Here is a 14,186-nt window from a genome sequence, read left to right as displayed (position 1 = left end):
AGTTGGAAAAGTAATAATTTGAACGTCAACCAATGTCTTTACCAGCGAAAGCGATACCGAGCAAGTGTGGAAGAGAATGAAGAAGGCAAGCATATTGCTTACTATATCACGAAAATTGAATCAAAACAATACGAGAATTGTAGCTTACGGCACAAAGTAAATTAGAAAAATGACATTTAACGTAAAAACATCCTCTTGTTGTGTTTACTATACGCTCGTTTAAAAGTAAACTTGATACATTGAAAAAGTACAAAAGAAAACATATCGTGGATAAAAAGCAGAAAGAGAAAATAAAAGCACGCGGAACACCTTGCCATTGTAAGAGAAACTTGTTCAATTATGAACAATCACACAACAGACGAAAACAAGAATATACTGGAAAAAATGTTATTAAAAAATTTGTTCGGATGATTTTTACTGGTTTTTTTCATGTTTTCTTTTTCAAGTGGGATATACAGAACTTGTTTACAGTTGAGAGATTGCTAATATTTGAATTGACTACAGTCAGTTTAGCATTTTGCTTTTTTTCTCTCTCACGAAATTCACAATCGCCTGAGCATTTGAACATTTCACAGTTTTTTTCTCGGTACAATGTGTGCAAATGTTTCGTGGAAAAACGAATGGTATTTTTTTCCATTTGAAGGTCATCGTTTTTCGTTGAGTACGATTTCTCTCTGCGTATTTTTGTTTGTTTCGCTTGGTTTAATTCAGGATCAGCACAAATATCGTGAACTTTTCCAACGGCACGAAAAACCATATGATTTCTTAATGAATAACTCCGAAAGCATTGCAACAACTTCATTATTCATCGCGATTTTATGTTTATGGCAAAAACCTTTTTGCATGCGACCGCAAATTCAAATCGAATAAAAAAAAATCGGAAGTCGATTGAAAATCCCTTAACTTGAACCATTTTTATTATAATATTGTCTTGATTATCAAAATAAATGCAATGCCGAACCGAATTTATGTGCTTTAATTTAAGTTTGAAATGAAAAATGTTCGCAATTGAAATTGAAAGTAGGTCTCTGCAAAAGAATCAGCTGACATAAACAGGCAACCAGCGCAAAAATACTTGAAATTCAAACGAAATTGTTTTTATGCGATTTAGGTTGTGACTGGTTTATGATTTATGGCATTAGTCGATATTCGTGCTTCGGAATATTTCGACAAGAGGTGCTAAAAATACACAATACGAGCACGGTACCTCAATACACGTTTTGCCATAAATCATATATTCTATCTTTAAAAAAAACATGAAATTTCCGCGATTTAATGCTCAATGATGCGAGAAAATATGCATTACGTACAATTGACCGGACAGAAATAAGCAACGATTTTCTTTTATGCATAATCAATCATAACAAAAAACTAATCTTTAAATAACATTAAATGACACCTTCTCGTTTCTTTTTAGCGTTGATACTCTTCTTGACACAGGACTGTCACATTTAATTTGCATGCAAATAAAACGACTGGACGACATCAGCAACAGTACACATCAGTGGCGTGCATCATTTTAAAATTGGAGACGAGAGCACAGTTGCCAAGTGGAAAATATACATTTTACATCCGAACGGATAGAGACGAAGAACTCGCGTGGCAAATTTAAAACTCAAACCATATAAATGAAGGAGAGCGAAAAATAGATTATTTATGAAAATTTTAAATTTAAATCGGGAAAATAGATTCGATTAATTAATCACAAATTGGAAATAAAACCATATTAAGAATTAAATGGAAAGTGCTTCGAATGTGCGCATCAAAATCAATGAAAATTTAATAAATTCTTGTAATTTATGGTGCGCATCAACTAAATATAATCGGAAATATAAATCGATCCAAAATAGCCGACAGTTTAATGAAACATAAAATTATCTCAAGCGGCGAATTCAACCATAAAAAAGGTCAAAATAATAAGCTTATCAGTTGTATTCGCGGAAGTGTGTGGGTGTTTTGAAGTTTATTTGGACTAGTTGAGAAATCAATCGTCAAAAATCAGCGCAATTTTATCGAAATCACAATATTCTAATCAGTCATTTTTTTGGTGTTTTTATTATTGTGCCGTCCCGGTATTGCGCCATTGAGAACGAAATTGATTTCGATTTCACCGAATTTGACCTGCCAGAAATCAAGTTGATTTTATTTTATCGTAAACAACATCGTGGCAGCAAAGTAAACACAAACTAAATGAGTGTTCAGTCAGTTATTGAGGTCAAATCAAAAACGTTATCGTGTTTTCATTTACGCTTTTCTCCATTCAAAAACCAAGAATCAAAATATGTGAACGATCGCTTCGAATTTTCTGAACAATAAACAAAGTCGAGAAAGAGAGAGAGAGAAAAAACAAAACGCGAACAATTGAAAAACAAAATCAAAGCGAAAACAAAATAAAACTAAAATCAAAAACCATGAACTATAACACAATTTCGCCAGTGTTGCTAACAGTACGAACAATGGCGGCTACTGCGTCCCTGGCAACCAATTCAACAGAATCAGCAGGTGATGCAATTGCAGTATATCCATTCGATAAAAGAGACTCGGACCTGGAAGCGATCATCTCGACCACATCCCAACCGGACTACACATCACCGTATGATCGGTACTCGGAGATTCGTGAAAATGTCGTTTTATGGTCAATAATTGATGGTTTACTATTCATAACAATTGTTTGTGGAAATTGTTTGACCATTGCAGCCGTACAATTGAGCCGACGACTGAGAAGTGTCGTTTCGAATTTATTCATTTTGTCTCTTGCCATATCGGATTTATTGGTCGGTCTCACCATACCGTATCACTTAGCATTTTATTTGGATGTAACATTGGGCGAATCACATTTTGTGTGCATCATGAAATTTTTCTTCAACATTGTTGCGTGCTGCGTTTCCATTTGGAATTTGATTGCGATTGCAATCGATCGATATATAGCCATCGTCTATCCATTACATTACAGCCGCTGGATAACAAAACGTGTGGCAATCACTGTGATCATGTTCGGCTGGATATCGGGCACCCTCTTGGGAGGTATTCCACTTTTTTGGAACAATTTTCACACATCAACCGAATGTGAATTTGACGAAGTTCTACCACCATGGTATATGGCTGGCATTGTGACACCGGTATTCTCATTAATATGGCTATGCATGCTCACGCTTTACTGGCGAATATGGAGAGAAGCATATAAACACGCAAAACAACTACGGGCAAGCATTTCTGGCTTACACGAAGGTGGACATTCTGACTGGAAAAGTGTGCAGGTAAATTATTTCACATTCTTTTTATTCTTTCTTTGTTGCCTCCATTCTTTAAATATACATGTGTAGTGTCAAAAACATTAAAGCGTTCTAAATCATTTTTGAGCGAAACAGCAACAGATGAAAATTATTGCACGAGCACCATTTGTCAAGAAAAAAAAAGAACAACAACTTCCTTTATGTTTTTTGCTTTGGTCATTTTTGACTGCGAAGAAAAATTGCTTTCAAACAAAATGTGTTCGAACACGTTCTACCTCCTGCTGGAAGTAATTGGTTGCGATGCCCATTTTGAATGTGCGCGCGTCTCATGCATAATTTACATGCAACAAAAAAGAAGCACCGAGTTTTGCCAAATGGAGAGCAAATCTGATGATGTCTCGATGTACTCGAGTGTAAATGTTTGAATATAATTCATTTTTGTGTGAATATCATGTACGGTGAAAATTGATTTCATCCGTTTTATAAAGCGGTAAAAGCTTTCGAGGCTGACACATGATTTCATGTATTGAAAGAGTTCGTTATGAATAAAATGAATAAAAACCCATTTCAAATTGCATGTCATTTTCATGTTGTTTCTCGTTACTCTTTCTTTTTTCTAACTACGAACCTTATATTATTTTGAACATCCTTTCTTCGAAAATACCATTATGCTCATTCGGTCTTGCTGTCATTTTTTTTTTATAAACAAGTCATTAAAAAAACCATGTCTATGTCATAACAAGTGAAAGCTTCTCACTTTATTATCGCCAAAATATGTATTCATCGAATGAATTTCGTAACGCACTGTGTGCCAGATAAACAAGAATTACGAATGGACTAACTGATGTACGCACATCAACGATACCATGTGGATGGAGACAATTTGTCCCTAGTGAGAATGTAAACATTTTAATATTTTACCGTTTCTGATGTGGTATCGTCTGTGCGTCGACACCATCATCGTCGATATACGGAGATGAATATTTCAGCAAACATGTTTTGTGTGGCTGACTCTGTTTGTCGTTGACATCCGTCGCCCTCAGCGCGTTGGAAAAGTTATCTGCACTAATGCCACAATAAAATAATTAGAGCAAACTTTCATCGCAAAACTAAAAATAAACATGCCAAACATTAACACCAACGCAAATAAACGCAGCATAGATGAAAAGATAGTGAATATAAGGGCCATTGTTTATGTCAACTATAAACAGAAAACCACAACCGCGCTCTTCAAACAGAAACTAGGTAATGCAAATTGAAATTCGATACGAATTTTCCAGCCGCATTGTTTGACATCATTTTTCTCGTATGGTGAGGTGGCAATAACATGAGCCCCATCAAAACGGGCGTGTATTGCACTAGTACGCAAACACCCGGCTACGCAGTACGCAATACAAAAGTTAAAAAAAGAACTTGACCCACTTGTCGATTGTTTTGCAAAACGACTCCAATAACACCGTCGGCACAAAACGAAATTCATAGAAATACAAATTATATGCGATTTAGATCAAGTGAAAAGTCAATGATTATGACGGGCCGAAGAATCTAGAGCAAAATTGTATTCGGATATTAAGTAAGTCGTTCAATGCTAATGTAACCCGATTAATGAACACGTGGCCAATATCATGAAGTGTAAGGCATACTTTCGATATGACCATTTTCCCAATTTATCGTTCAATCAATAAATACAAAATATTGAAACATTCGACAGCTGCTTAATTTATTATGAATGCATCCTGTCAGATTTATGACACATGTAAATTCTAATTAATAGCCATTCACGATGTGCCAACCATAATACCATGTAGTAGTTGCCAATGGCCAATTTCCTACAATGCAAAAATTGAGATGAATAAATCATCGTGACTTTTTGATCGGAGCCATCGGCTCTGAAGCTGTTGTCAACATCAACTGTTCCACTAATTGGATTTAACATTTGATTGCGCTCGTCGGATGTAATAATAGTCGTAGCCAAATGATTTTCATGTGTTTTTTGGCCATGAATTGTTCATGTGAATAGATATGATGTGAGAGTAAATGATTTTCAGTCAATAATTCCATCATTTTCAATTTATGTTCATAGAAAAACCGCCAAAAAAAGCATTTGCCATGCCAATTAAATGAAAATTCACCAAATTCGCATAATTGATTTGATTTGGCTGTCTTTTTGCGGCTTCTCACCACATTATTAAACGTCATAACAATCACAGGCTTTTTTTCTCTCACTTTAAATGTTAATATTTTTCATGGAAATATATTCGAATTGGCCATGAACTTTCCCATAGACGCATTGCATCGAGATGAATTCAAATAATACGAAATGAATCAATTTTTCGCAGTCAAAACATGTGAGATTATTGACATTCGAAGGATCCTATTGATATTAATAAGAAGACAGACTGTAACGCAATGAAATGTCTATAAATAAATTGAAATGATACCTTATCGATAATGCATTTGTGGTTTATTCAATCCAGAACACACATTGTTGCACATTAAACTATAGTAAATGGAGAACATTTGGGCGAGAGTTTGTCAGAAAATGTATATCAATGTCTAAATATGATACTGTCATTTATTAATGTGATGTGAAATGGCAATTTATACGCATAAAAAGTATTAGAACAATACTTTTTCGTAGCTTTATTCATGGAATGAATCTAAAAATACCATTTTATCCACTTTGATCAAGTGATTTTTGCATCCCGATTGACACAAACAAATATTGCGAATATAGCGTACCACAGAATAAAGAGCTTTTTGACTTATATGCTCTAGTTTTGTTTATATATTTATCTCCATGTGCAAAACTTACTTCCTTTTGGGATCAGTTTTTGAGATGGTAGCATGCGCTCAAGGCCACATACGGAGACACATACGAAAAAGTATGCCGAGCAATGTTAATATACGCATAGCACTCATACCAAAAATAATTTTGAGAATTTGAAGATAAAAAGACACGTGTTTGTACAAAAAGCCAATAAACAAAATGGGATTTCACAGTTCGAAATGTCTCCCCATATCAATATATACACATGAAATGTTCTCTTTTCTTAAAAAAGGTACTTCGCATATCTTCTGATGCGTATTGAATTGAACCAAAAAAGAAAATTGGAATGCGATCTAGACTAAAACATATGACGCGTAAAATCTCAACCAAATTGACATTAATTTTTGTTTTACAAAAGTAATAATGCCAAATTGATTGTAAATCATCTCGTTGTTGTAAACATATTTTTTTGTCAGTTAATTTGTTGGCTCTTATTTCGCTTGATTCTCTATGGTTTGATAAATTGTTTTGGCTACATTTTTATGGTATTATACGAATCTTTTTGCGCATCAAGTGACATAAAAATTTATCGAAACACAAACATACCAATTACATATATATAGAACTCGATGCAACATGTGTTCCTAATTTTGAAAATTTTCTCCAATTCTTTGTATTTCAGGTTGTTATTTTGATTTTGGGATGTTTTACAATCTGTTGGCTACCATATTTTGTCGTCGTATGTTCGCAAATCTTTCACTTTGCGGCAAACAGTTCACCAATTTACTATAAAGCAGCATTTTCATTGGCCATGGGTAAGTTTCATTATTGAAAATCACATTATATAATTGCAAAAAAGAGTATGATTTGAACAATCTTGTAAGCACACAATTAAGCAAATTATTGTTATTTTTCAAATTGCGAGAGTCAAGCGCAATAAGGGCACACTATATAAACGCCATCTATTAATAACCGACTAACTACAATGTAAATCAAACGTATCTGTTTCCCCTTTTTATTTACTCCCTTCCCCTCTCGCTATACTTTTACATTGTAGTTAGTCTGTTTTACAAAGATGTCGTTTCTGTGTAAGATGTGTGACGTCACAATGTTTTTATATGGATAGCGCTCGACTCTCGTCAAATTGTAAGCGATTTCAAAGTGTGTAAGCAATATTTCAATTTTCCATTTCAGCCAATTCCGGAATGAATCCAGTCATCTATGCGTGGAAGAATCGTACATTTCGACGAGCATTCACACATTTATTGCGTTGTCGAACACCCGATTCGCATGCTCTAATCGACGATGAAAATGCACGCCAAAATATGAAACGAAAATCATCATCATTAGCGCCGTCACTATCTGCACCACCACCAACACCGAATAGTGTGATTTCAGCGACGCCACCACCAATCAATTATCCCGACTCTTATCATCATCGTTCTTCATTGCATCGATACCATCATGGATTTACCGCATTTCCTTTGCCACCACCACCACCATCTCCCCAGTCGCCCGTTCAAGAACCAATGGAAACCATTGTCATTGCTCCAAATGTGAAATGCGTTTTCGGTATGTGTGCTTTTTTTCATTTTATGTTAAGAACTTGAAAACGTTTTAAAATGTCATCATATACGAAATTTGTTTATTTACATTCTATTTCATTCTTCATCTCGGACATCTTGAAATAGATTCACCAAACGAAGCGGATACTGACATTGAAAATAACAATGACGAGCAGCTGAACAACCACTTGTACTTGCATCCAAGTATAAATCGTTGGCAATCGTTTAGTAAAAATCATCACATCATCATGGACGATGACATATTGAAGACAGAATTCAAGAATTTCAATAATAATGAATTGTATTTGCATCGTTTGACCACAACCAGTCCGGCTGATTCAGTTGTATCGGCACCATTAACGCCAACCGGAAATTTGATTGTAAATATTCTCGGTAATTTGGAGAACCACTCAAATACAACCAATATAATGAATCGCAAAAACTATCGAAACAGCACGAATTGTGTAATTGGACGAAATTCAATGGACGGAACAAATACACCGATTGCGATACATAATTCAAAGAATAAATTGCCCACTGTTGCGCTCGCCGAACAACGATTTAATGGTCATACAAAAACCATTCCAATTCCGATCACATCGAAAACATCGCCGAATGGTACCGTTCAATGTGTCACCATTTCCATCAACAATAATGATACAATTGGTCAAGGCGACGATCAACATCAACATTATAATTCAATCAAATCAAATAATTTGTACTGTTATCGGGGATATAGTTTGAGCAGCAGTGCACCACAATCGATTAATTTCTGGAGTGGACCAACTTAAATGGATTTTTTTTTTTTGAAAACATACCATCACTAGACACTACAATGAAATAAACTAGTACTAAAACTATACGTACACAGGATCGACTCATGGATTTCTCCAATGAAAAATCGATGGTTTCATTCCATTTTGAATCTGATTATCTCACATGGTGACTGTTCTTTTACACAACAAACAGGTTTCGTAATGATTCGCAGGAAAATCTCCAACACAATGGAATTCTTTTTTGGAAAATCGTCTTAAACAGAACCGAATCAATTCACATTCACTATTTGTTGCATAGATTTTTATTCCAATCAGAAACAGAGTTGAAGCTTTAATAAAACCTGAAGAACGGTCGAGATTCTGAGAGCCAAACCAGTGCTGTGCATCGACATTCATTGATTTATTGGTACAATAAAAATGACTGTATACTGTCGCATACTGTGAATAATGAATGACGTTGCTTGCTTAGCTCTTCGAAAAGTCGAACATTTCTTGGAAAATTGTTGACGCAACACTGAGCTTTTTAGTGTAGCCAAATTGGAAGACGGTGCACAATGACAAATGTAGATAGAAATAGTTAAGAAAATCTTCGAATCGTTTAGATATTTTTTTCCAACGATTTTTTTTTCTCTCTTGCTAGGGTTTTTACAAAATCCACAATGAATAGAATTTATTTTTCTCTTATAAATTTAAATTTTTAATGAGTTAACGGATAAGATGGATAGAATATAGAAAAGAATGTACAACAAAGTTAATTTTTTTTCTGTTCAATGTCAGTATTGTGGTATTTTAAAGCAACATGTTCCTTATAATAAGAAAACTTTTTCAACTATTCCAAATTTAGAACGAACACAAAATTAATGCCATTCAATTATTCTTCCTACTTCGGGCGATTAAACTCGATCTCTTTCAATTTTGCTATCCTAAAAAAAGCACAGACACACACACATAAGTTTAATCTAATTTCAACCGGAAAGAAAGAGTGATTTTTCCATGAAGACGAAGAAAAATTGAATAAAGTTTTCCAGCCAAATTGAACATTCATAACACAGAAGTAGATACATTTTCCGATTAAATATTTATTCATAGTGTGTAAAAGCATTGTATAAGTTTTTACTGTGTAATTCATTTCGAGAATTGTAGAGAAAAAATATATGGGAAAACAGACAACGGCGACTGGGAAATCAAAATAGAATGCACGAGATGTAATTTATTTTAATAAAACTAAGTTTATATGTAAATTACCTGTGATATAATGTTAGATGTTTAGATATATACCGTATAATATGAGGCATTGAATGAAAATGCAGATCAACTCGAACACATTTATGTGAAAATGAATGCATGTAACCATTAAATGAATTAATTTTATGCCATGTAAATGTTACAAATGATAAATTCATCTTCATGTTACCACCACCCTCTCGCTCATTCTCTCTCTTTCTCACACTCACTCAAAATAATATTGAAACAATCTAAATGAAATTCCAATTTTGAGTGTGTGTGTGTTTTTTTTTTCTTTTCAAATACACACAGACCTCATCCACAACAGCATACAGGGCTTGCAGCATATATGCATTTAAGAAGAATTGTTTATTTGATATTGTTCAAGAATGAAAACATTATATCTATTAAGTATTCAATAGTCTGGTCCATTCGAATTTGGTATAAGCCGTATTAATATTGTCAAAGAAAATATACAAATATAAATTGGTATTGTCGTTGATGCACCAAATGTAAAACCATATGCCAAACAAAGAAGATATTTTTGAAGCAAACAAACACAGATAGAAGGAGAGCGAGAGGATTCGAGAGACAGGCAACTTTCGAATTAGCGTCGAATTCCAATGAATCATGTGTGGATAAATAAAAATTTACCAATGGCACACACGCAGAAAATTCATTCAATTTCACAGCAGTGGCAACAACAGAGCTTGTTGCTTTGATTGGCTTGACTGTGATGAAAAATTGATTTGATTTATTGAAGCAAGTACAAATGGAGAGAGTTCTGTGTCAGGAATTTTCCGCTTGATTCAGTATGCAGTTGTGTCGTTTGATTCATATTATCCATTATCAATGTCAAATACACAGAGACACACAGACTGTGCGAACGCACCAATGAACTGTTTGCTTTCGTTTAAAATCCAGTTTCGATGTTGAAATGAAAATTGCACACTCACAATGATTTCCCACAATGTTGTCCATCTCTCCAGACACAAACGAAATTTAGTACCAAATAAAAAAAATCCAAATAGATGTGTATATATGTATGTTAAACAAGAGAAGATAATGTCAACAACAAAATATTGAAAATGTTGTTGAATTTATCGAACCAAAATTTTTATTACTATCTGTGTATAAAAAAAAATTACTATAATATATCAGAATGAGTTTGAAAGGCAGAACGAAGAAGAAACAGCACACAAAAGAAATGGAAAAAACGAATTTCAAGAGATTTGTTATTTGTGATTGTAAAAGTATATTTGTTAGAGGCATGAAAATGATGCACTATTGCATATTGTGAAGGATTTAACCCATGCATACCAAAGAAAAATCGAATTGTTTTTGTGATATGAAAATTGAATGATTATACGAACCAAACAAACAAACATTATGATAATAAAAAAGGCTATTTTAAAAATAAACCAATTACTCGACTTTCTTTCTCATTTTATGCGCACTTGACTGCATAAAAGGCTATATTCGGCGAATAACATTTTATTTTTAGATTTCTTTGCGCGCATTCAATTTCTTCGTAGACGTTGTAGTTTCTACGGTGAATGAAACATTTATAAAGCAAAGAAAACAATAAGGTTGCATTGCGTGAACTTTATAAACAAAAGTTTCAGAGAAAATGCTGCAACTTATAGAAGATTCTGGTTCTTAACCTTATTGATTGTGTATTGATTCCCTTATAATTTTCACGTTGGTTGTGTAGGCGATTTCGTACTGTTTTCCGAGCACTAAATATTAAATGTTTCACTTCGAATTGGATTTTATATAATCTTCTCAATAAAATGGATGAGAGCAACGTTGAGTCATCGATTCGATTAAACGCGCATCGTTCAATAGACAAGGATAATTCACATGATATATGATTACTCTTCATGGAGCGATTAGTGTTTTCGATGGGATTCTTCGATTCAGCAATACAAAAGGAATCTGTTTGCATGTAAACATGGATGCTTGAAAAGTTGGTAGCGGAAAAAATGGAAATTTCCCATAGTAGCCACAGCACATAAAAAAATATTCTGAAGTAATTCAGTTCGATTGACATAAACATAATGTTTGATGAATTTTATCCATTCAGCTCTGTAATCATATTAGCAATCAAATGACATATTGCAAAGAGCGCAAATTATGCGGATGGAAATATGAAGTCATAAAGCAGTTGGCAACAACATCGATGAGCCGGAAAAAGGCGGAAGCAACACATCAAAACCAATAATAAATGAACCAAAATACAATTACCGCCATAACAATAAAGAGGACATTGTATGATGCTTATATGAACAGAACGAAGAACAATGTATCTCACACAATGGTGCAAATACTTTAGGCACACATTCTTTCATTCCGTTCTTTTGCGTAAGTAAGCACACTTAATAAATTTTATGCCTTTGTTCAGCTAATGTGAAGCTTTTCTTTATTTATTCGCACATTTTGTATCATTTTATTGAAATGCCAGTCGATTTTTAATGACAATTTTTATTTTCAACTTTATCGTTGCAAACCATGCGGGATACTAAGCGAAAATAAAACATTACTTTCGGGTATGATTGTCACAAAAATAGCCACATAGATATGAGCTTATTTTAGATCATCAGCATATTTCGGAGAATATGGAAATATCCTGTTTTATTATATTTCATGCAAATATGAACAATGTTACGTCATTTTAATGCGATTGGAATCCAAGATGTACTATATCGTTTTTATCCCAACTTCTGGAAAATATCAAATTCTAAATATAAACAGTCTTTTAGATGTACTCATAGCTATTATCAATTCAGTTTACTCCATGATTTTGTATAATATCAGGGTAAGGCAAATCGATTCACCAAAAAAGACTTTTGAAAACAACGTAATTGAAACAGATATAGAAAGAGTGACTTTTTGTACGAACCCAAAATAGTTTAGTGTTTTTATTTTGGAAAAATAAGTGAAAATAAAGATTGATATGAATTGAAAATAATGTTATTATTTATTTATTTTGAGTAAATAATAAAGTAGTGCCCAAACTTTTGAAGAAGACAATCATAATGTCAATGAAATTTCGTTGACTTCAGTTACCATAGGCCGACAGGTTGTCGTTCACCCTCGTCATTCTGGATATGTTTTATCAACAAAAATCACGACTTTGATGTTTTATTTTATTTGAATTAATTTGAAGAATAACAAAATGAATTGAAGAGCAAAAACGTCTGCTTTCATTCTGATATTGTGACTATATCAAGCAACCAAGGAACATATTTTCAATTAGGTCATATTATTGAAATTGAAACGCCCACCGAAAGCATGCGGAATTTTATTCAAAGATAATAAAATGGAGGGGACATTTTTGTGATTCTTTGGTAATATTATTGCATCATAAGCTTACAATTTGTAAGCCGCACAATTTGAATGGAATTCGTACTTGCTTGATTGATCTCTCAACGAGATTATTTATTCTGGATGAATAAGTTCTAATTGTTCACAGAGAACAGGAGCATTCGAGTGAAATAACTAACGAATACTATGGGGCTTGAGTGGAGTGAGGACATCACATTATACTCAAACTTATTTGGAACAACTACCCATTATCTTATTATTTCTACCCATATCAAAGAATTGAACAAAATCCAAATCAACAGTTTTGTATACTAACCGCACGTGCTTAAATATTAATTACGCATTGACGATATACTTCAAGTGAACGAAAAGATTCTATTCATGAACGAAATATTCCTGTTTTTAATTGTGGTTCCAATACACGTACTCGTTAGTATCACTTATTATTTCAATGTATTTTATATTGCTCCCGATATTTATTTGAATTCGGGATATGTTCAATAGGTATTAATTAGAATAATTTGGTTATCATACGCACAAAAAATATAATTGGAGCAAATCTTACTCTAATAATCATTTGATCGCAAACACGTTCTACTCAAAGCTGTATGCAAATTACTAATAAAGATATTCCCATATTATTAAAAGTATTGAAGTTACGAATTTCTCAATATTTATATTTTATATAGACTTTTATGTTTATCAACTATCTCTCGGAAAATTATCATTTTTTATAAATGTAATAAATGACTCAAAACATACCGAAAAACTCAAAACATACCGTAACAATGTCACGGTTTGGGCAAGTGGCTAAAAACACCCTCACACTTTGTCGAACTGGATTGTCGGAAACTTGTTCATTTTGAAATAGCGTTTACGTAACACAAAATCGAAAAATAATATTATGAAATTTTGTTTTCAAGAAGCATAAATGTATACACATATATAATTTATGAATGAAGAAAATGGTTTCAGCTCTTATTTTTTTAAAACACTGCAATCCTACATTGTTCATTAACTTGCGATGAAAATAAAATAAAAAACAGCCACCATTGTTATGGTAGCTCTGCATTGAATTTATTGCCCTGAAGATACTCCAGTCATTTTTAATACGACAACATTAATTATAAATTGAATCAAAGTGTGTCGAAGTATGGTAAATGTAACATGATGAATATGTGGGGTTGAGTTTGGATGAATAATAACACGCAGGTTTTAATTATGTTCATTTGAGTGGTTGGAGTTGTTTTTGTAACTGAAACGGTTTACGTTAAATACAAACGTGCAGTAA

General features: G+C 33.4%; 2 protein-coding genes across 2 annotated transcripts in view; one reads left to right on the top strand and one right to left on the bottom strand.

Moving 5' to 3' along the window:
* LOC116344534 (serine/threonine-protein kinase Smg1) overlaps positions 1 to 14,186 on the bottom strand; it is a 62,333-nt gene that overhangs the window by 37,636 nt on the left and 10,511 nt on the right. The gene's annotated exons all lie outside the window — the stretch shown is intronic.
* LOC116344535 (beta-2 adrenergic receptor) lies at positions 2,008 to 10,968 on the top strand. Its single transcript, XM_031773139.1, has 4 exons — positions 2,008 to 3,257; positions 6,686 to 6,818; positions 7,198 to 7,575; positions 7,695 to 10,968. The coding sequence occupies exons 1-4, from the start codon at positions 2,412 to 2,414 to the stop codon at positions 8,357 to 8,359; spliced, it is 2,022 nt and encodes a 673-aa protein (XP_031628999.1). The 5' UTR covers positions 2,008 to 2,411; the 3' UTR covers positions 8,360 to 10,968.

This window comes from Contarinia nasturtii, unplaced genomic scaffold (genome assembly GCF_009176525.2).
Source record: "Contarinia nasturtii isolate CC-2019 unplaced genomic scaffold, AAFC_CNas_1.1 Cnas_scaffold_1037, whole genome shotgun sequence".
NCBI lineage: Eukaryota > Metazoa > Arthropoda > Insecta > Diptera > Cecidomyiidae > Contarinia > Contarinia nasturtii.
Note: the sequence above shows the minus strand (reverse complement) of the source record. Positions and strands in the feature narration are given on the sequence as shown.

Bases quoted from the DNA above. Each gene is read 5' to 3' on its own strand.
- LOC116344535 (XM_031773139.1), top strand. From the start codon at position 2,412: ATGAACTATAACACAATTTCGCCAGTGTTGCTAACAGTACGAACAATG. The intron at 3,258-6,685 runs GTAAATTATTTC...TTTGTATTTCAG, and splicing joins CTGACTGGAAAAGTGTGCAG to GTTGTTATTTTGATTTTGGG. The intron at 7,576-7,694 runs GTATGTGTGCTT...ATCTTGAAATAG, and splicing joins AAATGTGAAATGCGTTTTCG to ATTCACCAAACGAAGCGGAT.